Source organism: Trachemys scripta, chromosome 4 (genome assembly GCF_013100865.1).
Source record: "Trachemys scripta elegans isolate TJP31775 chromosome 4, CAS_Tse_1.0, whole genome shotgun sequence".
Lineage (NCBI taxonomy): Eukaryota > Metazoa > Chordata > Testudines > Emydidae > Trachemys > Trachemys scripta.
Genome location: NC_048301.1, coordinates 23,911,104 through 23,930,337, shown reverse-complemented (window position 1 = coordinate 23,930,337; position 19,234 = coordinate 23,911,104). Strand labels below are relative to the sequence as shown.

Here is a 19,234-nt window from a genome sequence, read left to right as displayed (position 1 = left end):
TTATATGTGAAACTGCGTTATATCGAACTTGCTTTGATCCGCTAGAGTGCGCAGCCCCGCCCCCCCGGAGCGCTGCTTTACCGCGATATATCCAAATTCGTGTCATATCGGGTCGTGTCATATCGGGGTAGAGGTGTAATTATATTGAATAATCTGAATTAATTTTATTAAAAGTTGGCTTGATTTTCAGGTCTCATTAAGCCATAAAACCTCAGGTTTCACTTGAAAATTACATACTTCGTTGTGTATAAGTTTGTGTAAGAAATTCAAATTTGTGCTGTATTTATAAATAATTCTAAGAAGAGAGCCCATATTTTACAGGCACAGGCACAAGGAGGCAGAGTTAGGCCATGACTTCGCTAGTGAGCTCACAGCGGCACAGCTGTGCCAATGCAGCTGCACTGCTGTAAAATTACTTGTGTAGCCACTCTCCCGTCAACATAATAAATCCACCTCAATGAGCGGTGGTAGCTACGTTGGCGGGAAAAGTTCTCCTGCCGATACAGTGCTGTGCACAATACCACTTATGCTAGCAAAACTTATGTTGCTCGGGGTGTGGTTTTTTCACGTCCCTAAGCGGCATGACTTTTGCCGACGTAAGTGGTAGTATAGATATGGCCTTGATGTTAACTTTACAACATTTACTCTAAATTTCTTGAGTGTGTATGATTTTTCCCCTTAAAGGTACTAAGTATACAAGCTTACAAAATGCACTACAAGCAAAATATACCTGTTCTTTGATGATAAAGCTTTATGAATTTTTAATTCACTTTCCCTGGAAAGAAGATTAACGGACACTCAGCTATAACCTTACATCCTTGGGAACATTTCTCACTAGCTGCAGATGCATGAGAATATATAGAAATACTGCAGCCCCAGCAACTGCCACTCAGCAGAGATTGCTGCTATTTCTGTTCAAGGCTAAAATAGGTCTCCAAATATACTCCAATATGTTTGTACAACATGAGTGTGTCTGTACATATGGTATGGGTGGAATTTTCAGATGCAGTTTGTGTTGGTCTAACTCCGCTCCCATTGAAGTCAATGGGAGTACCATTAACACCAATAGGAGCAGAGCTAGGCCAAAGTTGAGTGCTTTGAAAATCCCTCCTTATACACTTTTTTGAAATTGGCAGGCAGGAGGAAATGAACTAATTTATTAAAGATATTTCAAAATCTTGTTAATTAATCTGAGAGTGGAGAGTTTGGAACTTCTCAGCTGCTTTGACAGTATTTGGTCCTGCCATGCGGGCAGGGGACTGGACTCGATGACCTCTCGAGGTCCCTTCCAGTCCTATAATCTATGAATCTATGAATCTATGCTTTGTTCTTCCTCATAACTAGATGCCATTTCTACTGCCATTAAAATGTTAAATCAATATAAAATACCTGAGGTCTTATGACTTGGAGGCTCCCAAACTGGCCTGGATCTCTCCAAGCATTGATCCTATATATGTATTTTTGTTCTTCTGTTTTATAAAAACAAGTTTTAAAATATAGATTAAAAAAAAAAGGCTCTGCAAGCAGTTAAAGTTGCTCCATTATTACAATATATTCCTTTGCCCTTTGTTTCAAAACTTGTTTTATTTCCTGCAAACTCTACATAGAAAAAAGGTTTCGTAATAATACTCTAGTGAGTATTTTTATTCACATGGCTAGTCCCACTGAAGTCAATGGGATCCTTTTCACATGGGTATGAGCTACTCAGGTAAGGAAGATTTGCAGGATGGGTCCCGTACGAGCAAATTATGCAGTGTTTTCCTCTCCTCAGTGAGAGCCAACACCATGGGGGACAAAAAAGGGAAGTGCTGGCTCTACAGCATACTCCCTTGTCCCAAGGTCTCCATGGAAGTTCCTTATTCTCACCAGTTTAAGTGAGAGGAGAATCAGGACCATGACTTCTAAAGTTTCAATCTCTTCTATGGGGATTTCTTCCTTTGAAGCAGGCAACCATGATGGCTGCTTCTTTTCCTTGTGGATTTGTATTAGCAGCTCACCCTTACTGGAAGTTAAAACGTGAACCATTTAAGTTCTATTACAGTCATAGATCAACATGAAAGTAACTTGTTTATCCCAAACAGAAAAAGAACGCAGCCCAAAAAAGCTATGACATGAGACTATAAAGACATCTGAGGTTTTGATAGCATCCTAAACAAACGAAGCTTCAGTCTTGAAGTTACCAGGCCTATGTACTCTCAGTTATTTTTATAATATTCTCTTTATTACATACTTATATTAAATATATAAAATATGATGTATATTTTATGTTGTTATAAATACACACACATGTTCATACATTGCAAAGAATATATTAGAAACACGGACAATAAGGTATTGTGTTAAGTAGTGCAAAAATTGCCTGGAAGATTTCAGATCTAGATACATAGTCAATGTGTTTATATTGCTGGCTGTTGCAAGATCACAGAGATTATCTGAAAGCTTTTGATCATGAGGTTTTACGAATTCTTATAACCTTACCCCAAGTAGTCAAGATCAGAAAAGATAAAGGTTTTATTGATGTCAAAACCACAGGCTATGATGTCCTTTGCATTTTCTATAGCATATTCATAAGCTTTCTCAATTGTCAGATCTTTCCAGAGGTATTTCTCATCATCAGTCAACTGTATAACCAAGGGAACATTAAATACTTCTTGCAGCCACCTAATAGAAATAAAAATATTTTATTTTGTAGAACAAGTTAAAGCAAATGGGTTGCACAGCCAAAATATTTAAATGACTTCAGGCAGTAATAAAGTTAAGGGGCTTGATTCTCCACTGCTTTGTACATATGCTTATCTAAAATGGATGGAAAATTCTACCAAATCAGAGTTCTTCAGTCACTCGCCTCAGGGCTAGTGTTTTACATGCATGTGCCACAGATGTAAATGGTTACCCAGAGGAGTGGAGAATCAGACTCAAGGTTTCTGATGCTATGTTAGTGACCATACTGTACTTTTTGCCTCTTTGATACCTATTTAACAAGAAAAAGAAGAATGGAGAAGAATGTGTATGTGCCATGTGGGAGAGGTAACAGTGGTGAAGAGACAGCAATAGACTTGCTTTAACCAGACCACTGTAAGAGTTTCATTAACAAGATTTTTGCATTTAATTTTATATGCAGCTGAAGTAACATAGATAGTGGGTATGATGTACAGTTTTTATAGCTCTAAATACTGTTCAATATTTCAGATGAGAACCAAATATTTGTTTAATAATAAACTAGCAACTTAGAGGCAGAAGCTACTTACTTTGTGAAAATAAATGGGATAAGATGACCAACATGCATTGCCTCTGAGGAGGGGCCTCTACCTGTATAAAGGTAAAAGGGCTTCTTATTTTCATATGCATCAAGAATTTGGTTCATATCTCTAGAAAATAAAACAGAGGAAACATGGTGTGACTTATAGAATTTAACCAAAGACGACCAATGTAGGTAAATAAATTAGCTCTAGAAGGAACAGCTGGGAAGCTACAGTAAAAATTTTGAACAGAAAAGTGAAAACTTTCGAATGCAAAATGTATTCACAAACCAAATATAGTAACTTTAAAAAGTCTTCATATATAGTACACTTCATAAAAGTTATTTTAAAAAGAGAAGGTATTGGTTGAGCACATTTAAAAGATTTAGTTAAAAAAAAAAAAAAGCAAAACAGAATTATGTAATAGAAAAATGTAGGCCCTGTATATGCACTGTATGATAACAAATTAAGGCCCCAAATGTCTATTGGGATCAAATGATGTGGACCCATGTGTCCATGCTGAGTCTCATTGAAGTCAATAGGGACTCTGCATGAGCATGGAGATCTATGCCAACAGATCCCAGTACAGAATTGGGGCCAAAGCGTATGGCCATGTTTGGAAATTATACTGTATTCAACACCTGAAAATGTTCACTCTTGGAATGATAACTCTTTTCCCCTACCAACAAACAAAACAAAACACAGCACAACAAAAACCCAACTCCTTCCCCGCCCCTCTCATTTCCTACAACCATACAAAACTTTCTTTCAAAGTTATGCTGGCGCCCAAGCAGATTTATTTCTCCAGACAGTTTAGAATACTTCTCCTGAACCCAGTTCTGTTGTTGCTACATATGTGGAACTCTCACTGAAGTCAATGAGAAGCCAGTGCATGGGGAACCGCTGAATCAGACACTTTGATACTGGCAGCTTTTGAACCAAAACCTGCACACCCCCCCTGATTACTTAACATGGTCTAATTTTAAAAAAATGCACATTTTTGACCTCGCTCACATTTTCCTTAATGACTAAAATGGATGCAAACAGTTTTTGCATAGGTAAGATAATTTAAAAATCAACTCCTATCATGGCCATGAATCATGCTGAAATAAAAATGCAATTTACTTTTTAGAAAGCTTTTAACTTTTTAGTACCTAACTTCAAGAGGACCTATGACACTTCAGAATTTCTAGGATTTCTCCCTAGACTTCACATTTCAAAAGAAACTGTCCTTTGTTAAATCAGTGAGATGAAAGAGTACTCATACTCTTAACAACTGTATTTCCACTTGATATCTTCCATGTTATTCATTTATTCAATCACAAGTCCATACACAGAAAGTGCCCTCTCTCATAATACAAGGCTGAATGAGTAGGAGGATGAAACAGCAAGGGTTCCCCATGCATTTTTTCTCCAAACTTCCCCTACTTTTTGGGAGCCAGGTTTTGCTTCCCAGTGACGAAATTGTAAACCAGGAATAACTTCATTAATTTCAAGCACTTTATTCTGGGTTTTTGATTTGGTGTAAATAAGAGTAGAATATGGCTCTCTGTTGGACACAGGCTGCTCTTGCTGAGATTAATGGAAATTGCATGTATCCTGATCCATACATTTTTGTGTTTACTTGTCTCTGGGTATTACCAGAGGATCAAAAAGAAAACCTCACCCACCTATGAGAAAAAAAGATGCCTCTGCGCAGAAAGTGGTGAGGTGTTTTTCCAGTAACTCTCTCTATTCGATTGATTAGCTCTTTATCAATTTTACTGCTTCCAAATCGAACTGAAAGAACAAATGCACAACAAATTATATACACTGCTAGCTAAAACCCACTCATGGATTTAAACAGAACATATTGCTTAGGCACAATGGCAAAGAAATATAAAATCAGAAGCATCAAAAAGAATCAAAAAGAATCTGGGTAGTGGTTAACTAAGTAGCTTGTAAAGCATACAAACATCTGCTTGTTCTTGTCACTGTTAGCAGGCGAATGCACCGCTCACCTCTCCTGGTCACATAGGGTGACCAGACAGCAAGTGTGAAAAATCGGGACTGGGGGCGGGGGGTAATAGGATAATAGTGTAATAGGGTAAGAAAAAGACCCCAAAAATCGGGACTGTCTCTATAAAATCGGGACATCTGGTCACCCTATGGTCACATCAAGTGCACCCTCTCCTAGGTCTCAGACCTCTAGCCACCACGTGGAGTTGTGTGATTCTCCTACTTTAAGACTAGGTCCTTGGTTGCAATCCTTGGTACTAACCATGATTATCTCAGCAGGCCTGACTTATCCTCAGTTCCCACAGTTCTCTTCCCTCTGGAAGCAGTGATAATGATTAATACAGTGACCAAGAAGCCTCCTTTAAGCCAAGTATTTATTTAGAACAAAAGTGTTTCAAAGAAAACAGATCTTAAAAACAGTCAGATAAGACTGTAAACATATTAGGTGTTCCCTAAAGTTTACCATTCCCTGGATCTAGAAAGGCCCAACTTTTTCTGACTCCCCCTGCAGTCTCTCTCTGTGCCAACCCTAGACAGCTTCTGATAACTGACTGCCTCTTCGCTCCCTGAGAAGGGCTTTTAGCTGTTTTTCGTTCTTTTGATTTCCAGGCACCTCATTTTTGCCAAAACAATTTACTGAGGACACTATACAGGTTCCTTGAAGCTAACAGCGAGCCCCATTTTCTTGCAAGTCTGTGCTGGAGGCTGTTTATCAAGATCTAATGTGCGGCTTTCCTGTCTCCTCCCATAGTGCTCTTATTAAGTTAGATCAATGCATTCATATAGGAAAGTCTAATAACTCGCCGTGTTTATACAGTAACTTTACCTCACTGACCAGATTACTTACAGCGTTCATGACATTATTACATATCAGTATTCATAGATTAATATATAGCACCTGCTCATCCATCACAGTTCTCCCCTCCTTAAACTACAAATCCTACAGAGGCTTTCCTGCAAGGTGCTTCAGTGAAGAAAATCTTCATTCCTTCCTAGTAAGTGCCCTTGAAACCTGCATGTAGTTTCTACAGTTTGGCTATGCAGGTCTGTGCATGTTCAAGACAACTATGTGAGAAAAAGGATATTCCACTGAATTATACCTTATTTCTTGGCACTTTGGTTTCTTCTGTCTAAAGTAAACATGAGTATTGTGTCCAGTTTTGGGTGTCACAATTTACCAAGTATGTGGATAAACTGGAGAGAGTCCAGAGGAGAGCAACAAAAATGATCAAAGACATAGAAAACCTGACCAATGAGGAAAGATTAAAAAAACAGAATAGATTTACTCCTGAGAAAAGACAACTAAGCGGGGACCTGATAAAAATCTTCACATATATTAAGGGCTATTATAAAGAGGATAGACCCCAATTGTTCTCCACATTTGACTTTATCTGCAGCAATGAAGATTTAGGTTAACTATCAAGAAGAATTTCTAAATCTTAAGGATAGTCAAGCCCTGGAATAGGCTTCCAAGGAAAGAAGTTGTGGAATTCCTGTCAGTGGAGGTTTTTAAGAACACGTTGGACAAACATCTGTCAGGGATGGTCACCCTAAAGTTTACTTGGTGCTGCTTCAGAGTGCAGGGGAAGGACAAGGTTACCACTCCAGGTCCCTTGCAACCCTACCTTTCTATGACGGGACTGGTGGCTATCTCCAATAGTGCTAGGGGGGAGTGGTTTGAGCATTGGCCTGCTAAACCCAGGATTGTGAGCGCAATCCTTGAAGGGACCACTTAGGTATCTGGGGCAAAATCAGTACTTGGTCCTGCTAGTGAAGGCAGAGGGCTGGACTCAATGACCTTTTGGGGTCCCTTCCAGTTCTAGGAGATAGGATATCTCCATATATTATAATTATTATTTTATAGATGTGACATTATGCCCCTATATTCTTCATAGAAATATTGTTATGATATTAATATGACATAACTAAGATATGTTTCATGCAAGATGGGTCATGTGAGGTATCATTGAAAAGGTTATAATTTACTGAATGTAATTATCCAATTTGTATGCATGTATCATTTCTGTACCTGACTATGTAACAATTACAACTGTGTGTGTACTTGGGGAATGCTTACCAGACAGTATGCAATCAACCTGAATGGGCCATTAGGAAAGACAATGGGTCTTTGAAGATGGTGATCTCCCATCTTCCTGGAGTTCCCTCCTGTGGATGTTACAAATAAACCTTGTCTCATGGTTGCTTTAACACTGCAAGGTCATCTGATGATGTACGAAATACCACCTTGGACACTGCTGGTACTTTTCCACTGAAGAAGGGGGATGGAGATCAAACAGGGAAATAAAAGATTCTATTTAAGGCTGGAGAGTGAGTTAATCAAGGTCACTGGTTCTTCACTGAATCCCCACCCAGGAAAACTGCTGTAAACATCCAAGACTGATCTGGGGAGAAAGGACTGGGACCAGGCTGAGACAGGGGTCTAGCCTGTTAAGAGAAATACCTGGAACTCTAAGTAGTAGAAACTCCGCAACCTGCCTAAAACAATATTTAGGGTGAGAAATTACTATTTGTAACCAGTTTCTTTAGTGAATTAAGCTTAGGTTGCATGTTTGTTTATTTTGCTCAGTAGTCTGCTTTGTTCTGTTTCCTTTGTAGTTAATAAACTTGTTTTGTTTTCTAAAACCCAGTTTGTGCAATTCATAACTGAGGGGGCAGGGCAAAAAGCAGTGCATATCTTCCTCCACACTGAGGGAGGGGGCGATTTTCATGAGCTTAAAACAATATAATTTTGGGTTTGCACTCCAGTGGGTATGGGCACAGGAGTGCTGGGCAATCCCCTAGTTGAGTCCTTCCACAGAGAGCTGATCACAGACTGTGTGATTTTACAGCTGGGTGTGTTCCTACCTGTGTGTGTACTAGAAGGAGGCTTGAAAGCCTGACACAGCAGCACGGGGGGGGGAGGCGGGGGCCCTGGCTGGTGGGCCAGGTGGGCTCAGTGGGACCCTAGCACATCAGGTGGCACCCCGGAAGGGGGGGTCCAACCAGTCACAATAGACTTTTGAAATAGCACCAGAAATTCACTCTGCCCTAAAGAGGGAAACTGCTTGTTATTAGAATCTTGGACATTAAGATTTGTATAGAAAGGAGTAGCAGGAAGTTAATATGTACTGCTGACAAACTACCTTCTTTTCATGGAGCGCTCAGTATTCTCATGAAGAAAAGCCCACACCGTTTCCAAGAAACTTAAAGGAAACCACTCCCTCCCAATCTACAATTACAGTATGACAGGCCAAAAATCAACGAGTGTGTAGGTATACAATAAGTAGCCCAAGCAACGCAAGCTAACTACATTGCTACATTGTTCTAATACTAAGCCCCATTGTTCTTTAGTATCATTCATTTACAATATATTCAATGCCACTCATTATTATTTCAGTTAACTGATAGCCATAAATCATCAAGGGATTATGACAGTAGAGATCTCTTATCCTCCTCACTTCTCTGTTTCCTCTCCTTGACCAGGCAAAGTGCTAAATAATATAAAACCACCACCTAGAGACAGACCAGATGACATAAAAGGTCTTTCAATCTCTAGATTCTATGATTAACACACAAATGCTGGGTTAATGCAATGTTAAGGTTGCACAGTTAAAAAAGTAAGGAGATGCAAAATGTTAAATGGACACCATCAACATCAACAACAAAGAGTCTGGTGGCACCTTAAAGACTAACAGATTTATTTGGGCATAAGCTTTCGTGAGTAAAAACCTAACTTCATCCAAAGAAGTGAGGTTTTTACTCACGAAAGCTTATGCCCAAATAAATCTGTTAGTCTTTAAGGTGCCACCAGACTCTTTGTTGTTTTTGTAGATACAGACTAACACGGCTACCCCCTGATACTTGACCATCAACATCAGTTTCAAAAAGCAAGTTAAAAGCCTTTTCAGGTATTGCATGTACCCTTGGGTGCCCCCAGATGACTTTGTTTTTCCACAACCCCATTTTCCTATTTAAAATGTTTTTCTCTCTCATGTTGCTATGTGACAGACCCACACAAACAGGGAAACTAACTTGACTACACACAAAATAAAGAAATATTTTTTTCTCTAACCTCTTTCAATTATTCTTATCTTACAAATCGTAACAATAAAAAGTAAAATGCTTTAATTAGATGCACATTCTTTACATGGGCTGCATTCCTTCAATTCCAACTGTACTTAACCTGGCCGTAGCTCATGTACTCTCTGAGGCCTGGTCTACACTGGGGACAGGGGGTGGGGGAGGTGGGAGACGAAGAGGAGGAAGAAATCGATCTAAGTTACACAACTTCAGCTACGTGAATAACGTAGCTGAAGTCGATGTACTTAGATCGACTTACCATGGTGTCTTCACCGCGGTGAGTCGACTGCTGCTACTCCCCTGTCGACTCCGCCTGCGCCTCTCGTGGCAGTGGAGTACAGGAGTTGACGGGAGAGCGCTCGGGGATCGATTTATTGCGTCTAAACTAGACGCGATAAATTGACCCCCGCTGGATCGATCGCTGCCCGCCGATCTGGCAGGTAGCGTATACATACCCAGACAATGCAACAGCATGATGACCTCGTTTCAGAGCCACAGTAACAATTCTACATGGGCCCCTCTCTGTCCAAGTCCCAAGAATCTAGTTGGGGGTCAACTGAGGGCAGGTAAGACACTCAGGCATGGCCACAGCACATTCCACATGTTCTGAAAGTTATTACAAAACAGGGCAACCTCTTCAAAACACTTTATAATTACATTGTTCTAATAGGAAAATAACACGTACCACAGCACTTGTGTTAAAGAAATTAAATATATGAATGGGAAAGATTTTGCTCAAATTTTAAAAACAGAAATTGACAAAGTGGAGACCAATCCCTGGATGTTTTCAGTCCAAAAAACGAATGCTTCAGAAAGACACTAGCATGAAAAAACATAGTATAATGGAAACTGATCCCTACCACCTCTCCCTATTATATTCTACATTAATAGGTTCTTGTAAGTGACATTAATATCAAAGTGACACAAGTGAAACATCCTGGCAACATAGGCTCTATTTCAAAATGAGAAAATATAGTAAAACATTTGCTATATTTACAGTCATTAGAGTAATCAGACTCATCTTACAGATGTTACATTTTGCTAACGGTGCTTTTTAAAATGAGAGAGTAGAATACCTATAAGTTTGTCGTAGTCTACGCCTTTCGCATTGGATGTCTGCACTGTCCAAGGGTCTACAAAATCCTCATCCTGTGTAGTAGTTGGACCATTATTGCTTACTGGTGAGAAATTGACTGGAGGAGAACCAGCCTTGTAATCTTGTCCTGTTGCTGTTTTATAAGTCACTTTTAATGACAATAACAGCTTCACTGCTGCATCAATTTCATCCTGAGCAAAGGAAAAACAATTTTAAGATGGAATGTGCTTCAGACAAAGTGTGTTAGTACGGCCTTCCTTCTCCAAACACTAACACACATGCATTGACTTCAATGGGGCTACTCATGTGCTTCAAGTTAAGCAGGATCAATGTCCACGATAAAAGAAAAGGAAGTGGCAGGTGGGACAGTTTCTTAACATTCTCTGTACACAAATCGTAAGAATTTACTGTGTAAACTTGGGCAAGTCACTCAAGGCACTCTCTGTGCCTCACTTTTCCATTTGTAAAACAGGGACAAAGATATTTACCTGCCTCACAGGGAAGTGGTGAGGTTTAATTCATTTACGTATAAAATTTGTAGATATGCTTAGATAGAAGGTGCTATAAAATTATTAGTTACTTTAGAAATACTCCTGTAGTAGTTATATTAACATTTTTTAGTTCTTTACACCTCACATAGTTATTTGATGTTCTATATAATTTAATGTTATTGTAACAGCTCATGCATGCACACACTCCCATTGCTAAGATTTCTTATCCAAGTTTCACTTGAAAAACAAATCTTAAGACCCCAAAGTAGATCACCTACTGAAATTAATTCTATTTACACACAGACTGATGACAGGATCAGGTATTTAGAGCCAAATGCTGATCCCACTTAAGTTAACAGAAAATTGCCAAATGACTTCCACAAGACTAGGAGTTGGCCCTCAGTGCACATACACTGAAAACCACATTTCCTAATAGGTATGGTAATACTTTTATACAGTGCTTTGCATCCAAGGATCTCAAAATAGTTTAGAAAGGTCAGTATTACTATCTACATTTTAAAGGTAAGAAAACTGAAATGCAACAAGACTAATTGATTTAAGAAAGGCAACGTAGCAAGTCAGTGGCAGAATTAGACCCTAAGCCTAGTGCCTCCCAGTTCCTGCTCTAGGAAAAACAACTTTGGTCATTTTGAATGAGGTAATATTAATAATTCCAAAGTTTGTATTATGGACAACAAAACATTTTTAAAAGAAAATATTTTATTACTGGAATATAAAATAGCATCTCAAGCCACAAAACTGTTCAATGTGTTAAGAGAGAACTAAGGTACAAAATTGAAAGAGTTCAACAAATGAAATAAAATTACCGTTGATGCTTTCCCTGCTTTCAGTGATCTGACTTTTTTTCCTTGTGCAGTCACTCTTTCAAACAGCTCAAGTGGACTTGAAGGGCAAGAGTCACAGTTCTGAACGTCTGCCATTTTTTCAGGAGTGTAAATTATCCCTTTTATTCACAATATAAAGTATTTTATCCAGCAGATTCAAAATAGCTGCAGCAACAGACTGGAGAAGGAGAGCTGTGAAGAGATAACCAGGTCATATGTTTTATTTTATTGTAATTTTAAAGACTTCTGTTCAAACCCATCTGAAATAATACTATTTCATTTCACCCATTGTAAGCAATATGTTTGGAGAGTCCATTTTTTCAGCACTGTTCTTCAGAAACCAAAGACACATAGCACAATGAAATCGTTTCATAGCAGGAGTTTAGACGTTTGAACTAGAAGATGGGCACTGCTCTGGAGGAAATAAAATCACAGGTTGATTCATGATACTGTTCCTCTAAATCTACGTACGTGCACTAACTAAACTATGCTGGCTCATTTTATGTTTCAATGTACGTTATAATTCTCCCATCAACACACACAATCTTAAAAACAAACAAACAAAAAACAATGAAACACATCTTGATCTCATCATGTATCAGGTAAGGTTTTAGTTTTCTTTTTCTTCTAAATCTGTTCTTTGTCCCTTTTAATATTTATTTCCCCCCTTATTTAGCGGCAGTCCACAAAAGTACAATGAAGGTGCTTTAACAATTTGCAAAACAGAAGTTCACATTGTACTGGTTATACATTAAATTCTTAACTCCCACTTGGTTTTATATGTTCTCTGTCTAAAGGACCACCTGTAAGGGACTGGGTCATAGGTGGTCTGGCCTAGCAGTCATTGGGCTGAGGTCTGCCCACCAGGTAAGGTTGCCAGCCCTCTAGGGTTGGCCTGGAGTCTCCCAGAATCGGCATTGATCTCCCGGTGACTATTGAAAACAATCCAGGAGATTTTAATAGGATATTTTAAGAAAACGACATTATGTCATGTTGGGGGGAAAAAAATCTCCCGGAATAGCTTCAGAGATAGCACCAGATTAGAATCAAGAGGCAGGAATCTGGGTCAGTCAGGCTGGAGTCAGAGACTGGAGATAAGGAGACGAGGCGAAATCTGGTATTGCAGCAGGCCAAAGTCTGTGTGGTTGCCCAGACAACTTATTGGGCCAACCCCTGATGTTAAGCATGGGCACATGACCAATCAGAGGGCCATGGGATACTGTCACTCTGGTCTCTTGGAGGGTTCTTCCTGCAGTACCTACACTCCTCAGTGCTCCCTGGCTTTGCCTCTGCATGTGGCACTCTGGGAATATCAAATACCCCAGGTTCTGCAGACCCAGGTTCCAGTCCCCAGATCCTGACACTACCTTCTACTACTGGAATTTCTTCCTCCTCTTTCAGGTTTTAGTCTTTAAAGACAGTTTAATTAGAGTAACGCGTGCTGCAGGATTGTTTATTCTAATAAAGGGTTTGCACTTATGACTAAGAAATGTGGCAACCTGTTATCCATTAGCCCAATTATAATGAAAACATGGTTGGGTTGTGGGGATAGAGCTTTCCCTATGTGATCCTGAAAGAATTGTTAATAATCAGAAAGGAATACAATAAGCAGAAGCTCAAGCAAAAAATAGGTTAAGGTCATAAGAACGGCCATACTGGGTCAGGCTAAAGGTCCATCTAGCCCAGTACCCTGTCTTCCGACAGTGGCCAATGCCAGGTGCTCCAGAGGAAATGAACGGAACAGGTAATCATCAAGTGATCTATCCCCTGTCACGCATTCCCAGAAAATATAATGCGAATCGCTTTTAAAATAGTAATGGTGGTTATGTGTAAAAATGCAAGCACATTGGTTATACTAGTATTCAGGCACCAATCAAGGATTTATTTAATTTTGTCATTTGATATAGAAGAATAGAAGATTAAAAAAAAACATGTTTACATTTACAGTAAGTTCTCCATATCGACAAAGAAAAAAGATTAGTGCGTTGGAAGAGGAGGGGATGTCATAATTCGGAGAAAGCAACCTTACTGGGTGAGCTGTGATTGCCCCAAAGACCTATCATACATCTGTGATGAACACAGCATGAGCGCAAGACACAGAGAGGGATCTCTAGCAGAGAATGCTTGTTTTGAAATGCACTTCATTCATATGTGATGGATACACAACAAATTGAAGACTAACCTAGTCTTATAACAGTATAGCTACCATCAGTGGTCAGTTTGAAAGATGCACCTCACACCTTAAGTATCCCTTATCAGACTAAGGCCCAGGAGCCCACTTGGCACCTCACTCACTTCAAAGGGACACGTGGGCATACAGGTCTATCTGCATAGAACAAGTTGCAGGATCAGGGACTAGAAGATTATCCCTGATGCAACTGAGGGGCAAATTTGCTTTGAAGATTGATCTTAAGATGCATCTAACTATTCAAGAACTCTTAAAAAACAGATTCCTAAACAGTTTATTGACAGAATTCTATATATGATGCATAATTAGAAATAGATTTACAAGACCTAACTTTAATTAATCCTAAGAGAAAGTTACAAAAAATGACCCACTTGGTTTCACTGTTCCAGAGTTCCAAAAACAAGCCCACAGTATTCACACTAGCTGTTCAACACTACAAAGTCTGCATCCTGCAAAACAGTCTGATCACAACTTGTTTACAAAATATACATTTAGACTGTCACCATACTATGAGCCTTTTGCCTGCTCGGGAAACATAACGAGGAGTTGCCATGGTTAACTAAAATGTAGCTAATCATCAAGGTTCTGTTCCTTAACCAGCTGCAATATTTCCAGGTTATGGAACAGCTGAGCACCAACTACAGCTAATGTTATCCTCTTATCAGCCCACTACTATATCAAATTCTTATTTTAAATAAAACTGTCCTGATTAAGGGTACATGCAGTTTGAATGGTCACTAGTTTTGATTGCTTAGTTCAGTAACCCTTTAATAAGATGTTATTTAAATAACATGCCATTTAGCCTTATTTCATTTAATTATGTTATGACTGATTTAACATTTAACAGTGTTTTTTCCATAAAGGGAAATTCTTTTACAGACTCCTACATAACTCCTTTTCATATTCTATTTTGGAGTCTAATATTTTCCTTGTTTCTTCGAGGCAAAAAAAATTGTTTGGTTGGATAAGGAAATGAAATTATTAAACCCACAAATCCAATAAAAGGGTTTTATATAGTCTTTTATGAAGGTTAACACAGCATCTTTATGTGGGGCTACCAGGGTTATATTATCTGGCTTCAAATTTTACAATGTATGAAGTTAAACATCAGTTTTTTTGTGTGCAACATTAACATGGATGCATAGTTTGATCTAATTTAATTATTCTATTTACCTGCCTATTTGCAGCACTTCTCCATCCTGAAAGGCTGAAATGAAAGTGTGAAGCTGATGGGCTTCAGCAGTACACTAGAGAGGACCACTCCCGTCTGAGGAAAGTAAAATCGGATGACTCTTGAAAGAGGACTAAGGTAGTGTTATGCTATTCAGCATAGCAGAATTGAATAATAGAATCATAGATTTTAAGGTCAGATGGGACCATTATGATCATCTAGTCTGACCTCCTGCACAACGCAGGCCACAGAATCTCACCCACCCACTCCTGTAACAAACCCCTAACCTATGTCTGAGCTACTCAAGTCCTCAAATCGTGGTTTAAAGACTTCAAGGTGCAGAGAATCCTCCAGCAAGTGACCCATGCCCCACGCTGCAGAGGAAGGCGAAACCCCCCCAGGGCCTCTGCCAATCAGCCCTGGAGAAAAATTCCTTCCCAACCCCAAATATGGCAATCAGCTAAACCTAGAACATGTGGGCAAGACTCACCATCCAGACACCCAGGAAAGAATTCTCTGTAGTAACTTAGATCCCACCCCATCTAACATCACATCACAGGCCATTGGGCATATTTACCGCTAATAGTCAAAGATCAATTAATTGCCAAAATTAGGCTATCCCATCATACCATCCCCTCCATAAACTTATCGAGCTTAGTATTGAAGCCAGATATGTCTTTTGCTCCCAGTGCTCCCCTTGGAAGGCTGTTCCAGAACTTCATTCCTCTGATGGTTAGAAACCTTCATCTAATTTCAAGTCTAAACTTCCTGATGGACAGTTTATATCCATTTGTTCTTGTGTCCACATTGGTACTGAGCTTAAATAATTCCTCTCCCTCCCTGGTATTTATCCCTCTGATATATTTATAGAGAGCACTCATATCTCCCCTGAGCCTTCTTTTGGTTAGACTAAACAAGCCAAGCTCTTTGAGTCTCCTTTCATAAAACAGGTTTTCCATTCCTCGGATCATCCTAGTAGCCCTTCGCTGTACCTGTTCCAGTTTGAATTCTTCCTTCTTAAACATGAGAGACCAGAACTGCACACAGTATTCCAGATGAGGTGTCACCAGTGTCTTGTATAACGGTACTAACACCTCTTCATCTCTACTGGAAATACCTCACCTGATGCACCCTAGACCGCATTAGCTTTTTTCACGGCCATATCACATTGGCAGCTCATTGTCATCCTGTGATCAACCAATATGCCGAGGTCCTTCTCTGTTACTTCCAACTGATGTGTCCCCAGCTTATAACAAAAATTCTTGTTATTAATCCCTAATTGCATGACTTTGCAATTTTCACTATTAAATTTCATCCTATTACTATTACTCCAGTTTACAAGGTCATCCAGATCTTCCTGTATGATATCCCGGTCCTTCTCTGTATTGGCAATACTTGCCAGCTTTGTCTCATCCACAAACTTTATTAGCACATTCCCACTTTTTGTGCCAAGGGCAGTAATAAAAAGATTAAATAAGATCGGTCCCAAAACTGATCCCTGAGGAACTCCACTAGTAACCTCCCTCCAGCCTGACAGTTCACCTTTAAGTATGACCCGTTGTAGTCTCCCCTTTAACCAGTTCCTTATCCACCTTTCAATTTTCATATTGATCTCCATCTTTTCCAATTTAGCTAATAATTCCCCATGTGGAACTGTACCAAATGCCTTGATGAAATTGAGGTAAATTAGATCCACTGCATTTCCTTTGTCTAAGAAATCTGTTACCTTCTCAAAGAAGGAGATCAGGTTAGTCTGGCACGATCTACCTTTTGTAAAACCATGTTGTATTTTGTCCCAATTACCATTGACTTCAATCTCCTTCAAAATTTTTTCCAAGACCTTGCATACTACAGATGTCAAACTAACAGGCTTGTAGTTACCCGGATCACGTTTTTTCCCTTTCTTAAAAATAGGAACTATGTTAGCAATTCTCCAGTCATACGGTACAACCCTTGAGTTTACAGATTCATTAAAAATTCTTGGTAATGGTCTTGCAATTTCATGTGCCAGTTCCTTTAATATTCTTGGATGAAGATTATCTGGGCCCCACAATTTAGTCCCATTAAGCTGTTCGAGTTTGGCTTCTACCTTGGATGTGGTAATATCTACCTCCATATCCTCATTCCCATTTGTCATCCTACCATTATCCCTAAGCTCTTCATTAGCCTCATTAAAGACGGAGGCAAAGTGTTTGTTTAGAACATTGGTTCCCAAACTTGTTCCGCCGCTTGTGCAGGGAAAGCCCCTGGCGGGCCGGGCCAGTTTATTTACCTGCCGCATCCGCAGGTTCGGCCAATCATGGCTCCCAGTGGCCGCAGTTCGCTGCTCCAGGCCAATGGGAGCTGCTGGAAGTGGTGGCCAGTATGTTCCTCGGCCCATGCTGCTTCCAGCAGCTCCCATTGGCCCAGAGCAGCTAATCATGGCCACTGGGAGCCGCGATTGGCTGAACCTGCGGACGCGGCCGGTACACAAACTGGCCCAGCCCACCAGGAGCTTTCCCTGCACAAGCGGCAGAACAAGTTTGGGAACCACTGGTTTAGAACATAACGAACATTGCATAAGGGAAGGTTGAATTTTTGGGGGAAGCAAAGGCAATGCAGTCAGTGCAATGAAAGATGCAGGCAGTGAGGACTGCAGATTGCAAAGAGTAATTCTCCAAAGCTAAAATCTAGTTGCCTGAACTCAGGATGAAGTGGAGTATGGCATCCAGCTGTGTTGATGGAATGGAGATTCAGGACACCACCACCACAAAGATGGACAGCATTCTTCACTGAGCTCTGAAGTTGAGGAGAACTATTATGTTGAATTATTAATAAGAAAGAACAGGATTTATCTCATATTTTGATCTGACACATTCTTTTGAATCATTTCTAGTGTTAAGAATATAAACAGTCCCAAAACAGAGCGTAGGATAGGAATTTGTTTTGTGACTAAGAACATTCAAAACATCCTGATACCCATAACTAGGAATGTTTTCAGGAAAATATTATGCACTGGAGTTTGAAATCAGACTACCTAAGAAATTTAGTTTTTGCTTCTGGCAGTGGATAATGCCTGATGAGTCAGACAAAAACAATAACTATAATTATGCAAAGGCCTTAGCAAGGTGATAAGCCAACACTTTAGAAGATGAGGCTCATTTTCCTTTGAATCATAAATTACAAAATGCAAATGTCTTCGTTTTGCATAAGATCATTTGTATTTACTTTTCCTATGAAAGGCTGAGAAATGACAAAGCTCCCAAGATGAAATGAAAGGAGAAAATAGAATACGGCAGTAATAAATTAGAACCATTTTTCAAGTGTAACTTTTTATCTCAGACATAGCCAGAGAATAACTGGTGTTTTGGTATGGCTATAACTACCTTTACAGTCACAGTCAAATCTTATCTAACTCTTTGTAGACTAATATATATATATATACACACTTTTCTTCTAACTCAATTTCTCTTTACATGTGAAGATGATGTTCATAAAAAATAGGCTAGAGTTAAGAGTATTTTAGTGTATAAAATTAACATTGAACCTTTGATCTGTGACAGCAATTACTGTACTTCAGTGCTCTAGCTGGTAGGAAAATCCATCAGTTAAGAAAGTAATTTTACAAAACACATGCATACTTTCCCTTGCTGCTATACAAACATAACAACTTCCTTCTCTTTATAATAGCGTGAATTTTTGTTTTTGCATTTTTATCCTAACTAGTTCTATAAAGAATATAGTGAAACCAGCTTTGAGTGAACTCGGGTATAGTAAGTTTCAGAGTAGCAGCCGTGTTAGTCTGTATCCGCAAAAAGAACAGGAGGACTTGTGGCACCTTAGAGACTAACAAATTTATTAGAGCATAAGCTTTCGTGGGCTACAGCCCACTTCTTCGGATGCACCCACGAAAGCTTATACTCTAATAAATTTAGCAGAGGGTCCTGTGGCACCTTTAAGACTAACAGAAGTATTGGGAGCATAAGCTTTCGTGGGTAAGAACCTCACTTCTTCAGATGCAAGTGAAGAAGTGAGGTTCTTACCCACGAAAGCTTATGCTTATGCTCCCAATACTTCTGTTAGTCTTAAAGGTGCCACAGGACCCTCTGCTAAATTTATTAGAGTATAAGCTTTCGTGGGTGCATCC

General features: G+C 39.5%; 1 protein-coding gene across 1 annotated transcript in view; it reads right to left on the bottom strand.

Moving 5' to 3' along the window:
* Positions 1-19,234, bottom strand: part of WARS1 (tryptophanyl-tRNA synthetase 1) — a 39,827-nt gene that overhangs the window by 12,753 nt on the left and 7,840 nt on the right. The window contains exons 2-6 of the mRNA XM_034768370.1: positions 11,732-11,941; positions 10,394-10,604; positions 4,910-5,018; positions 3,249-3,368; positions 2,479-2,661 (exon numbers count right to left, since the gene is read on the bottom strand). Coding sequence (XP_034624261.1) covers positions 2,479-2,661; positions 3,249-3,368; positions 4,910-5,018; positions 10,394-10,604; positions 11,732-11,845 — 737 coding nt within the window. The 5' untranslated portion in view covers positions 11,846-11,941. The remainder of the gene's footprint in view (positions 1-2,478; positions 2,662-3,248; positions 3,369-4,909; positions 5,019-10,393; positions 10,605-11,731; positions 11,942-19,234) is intronic.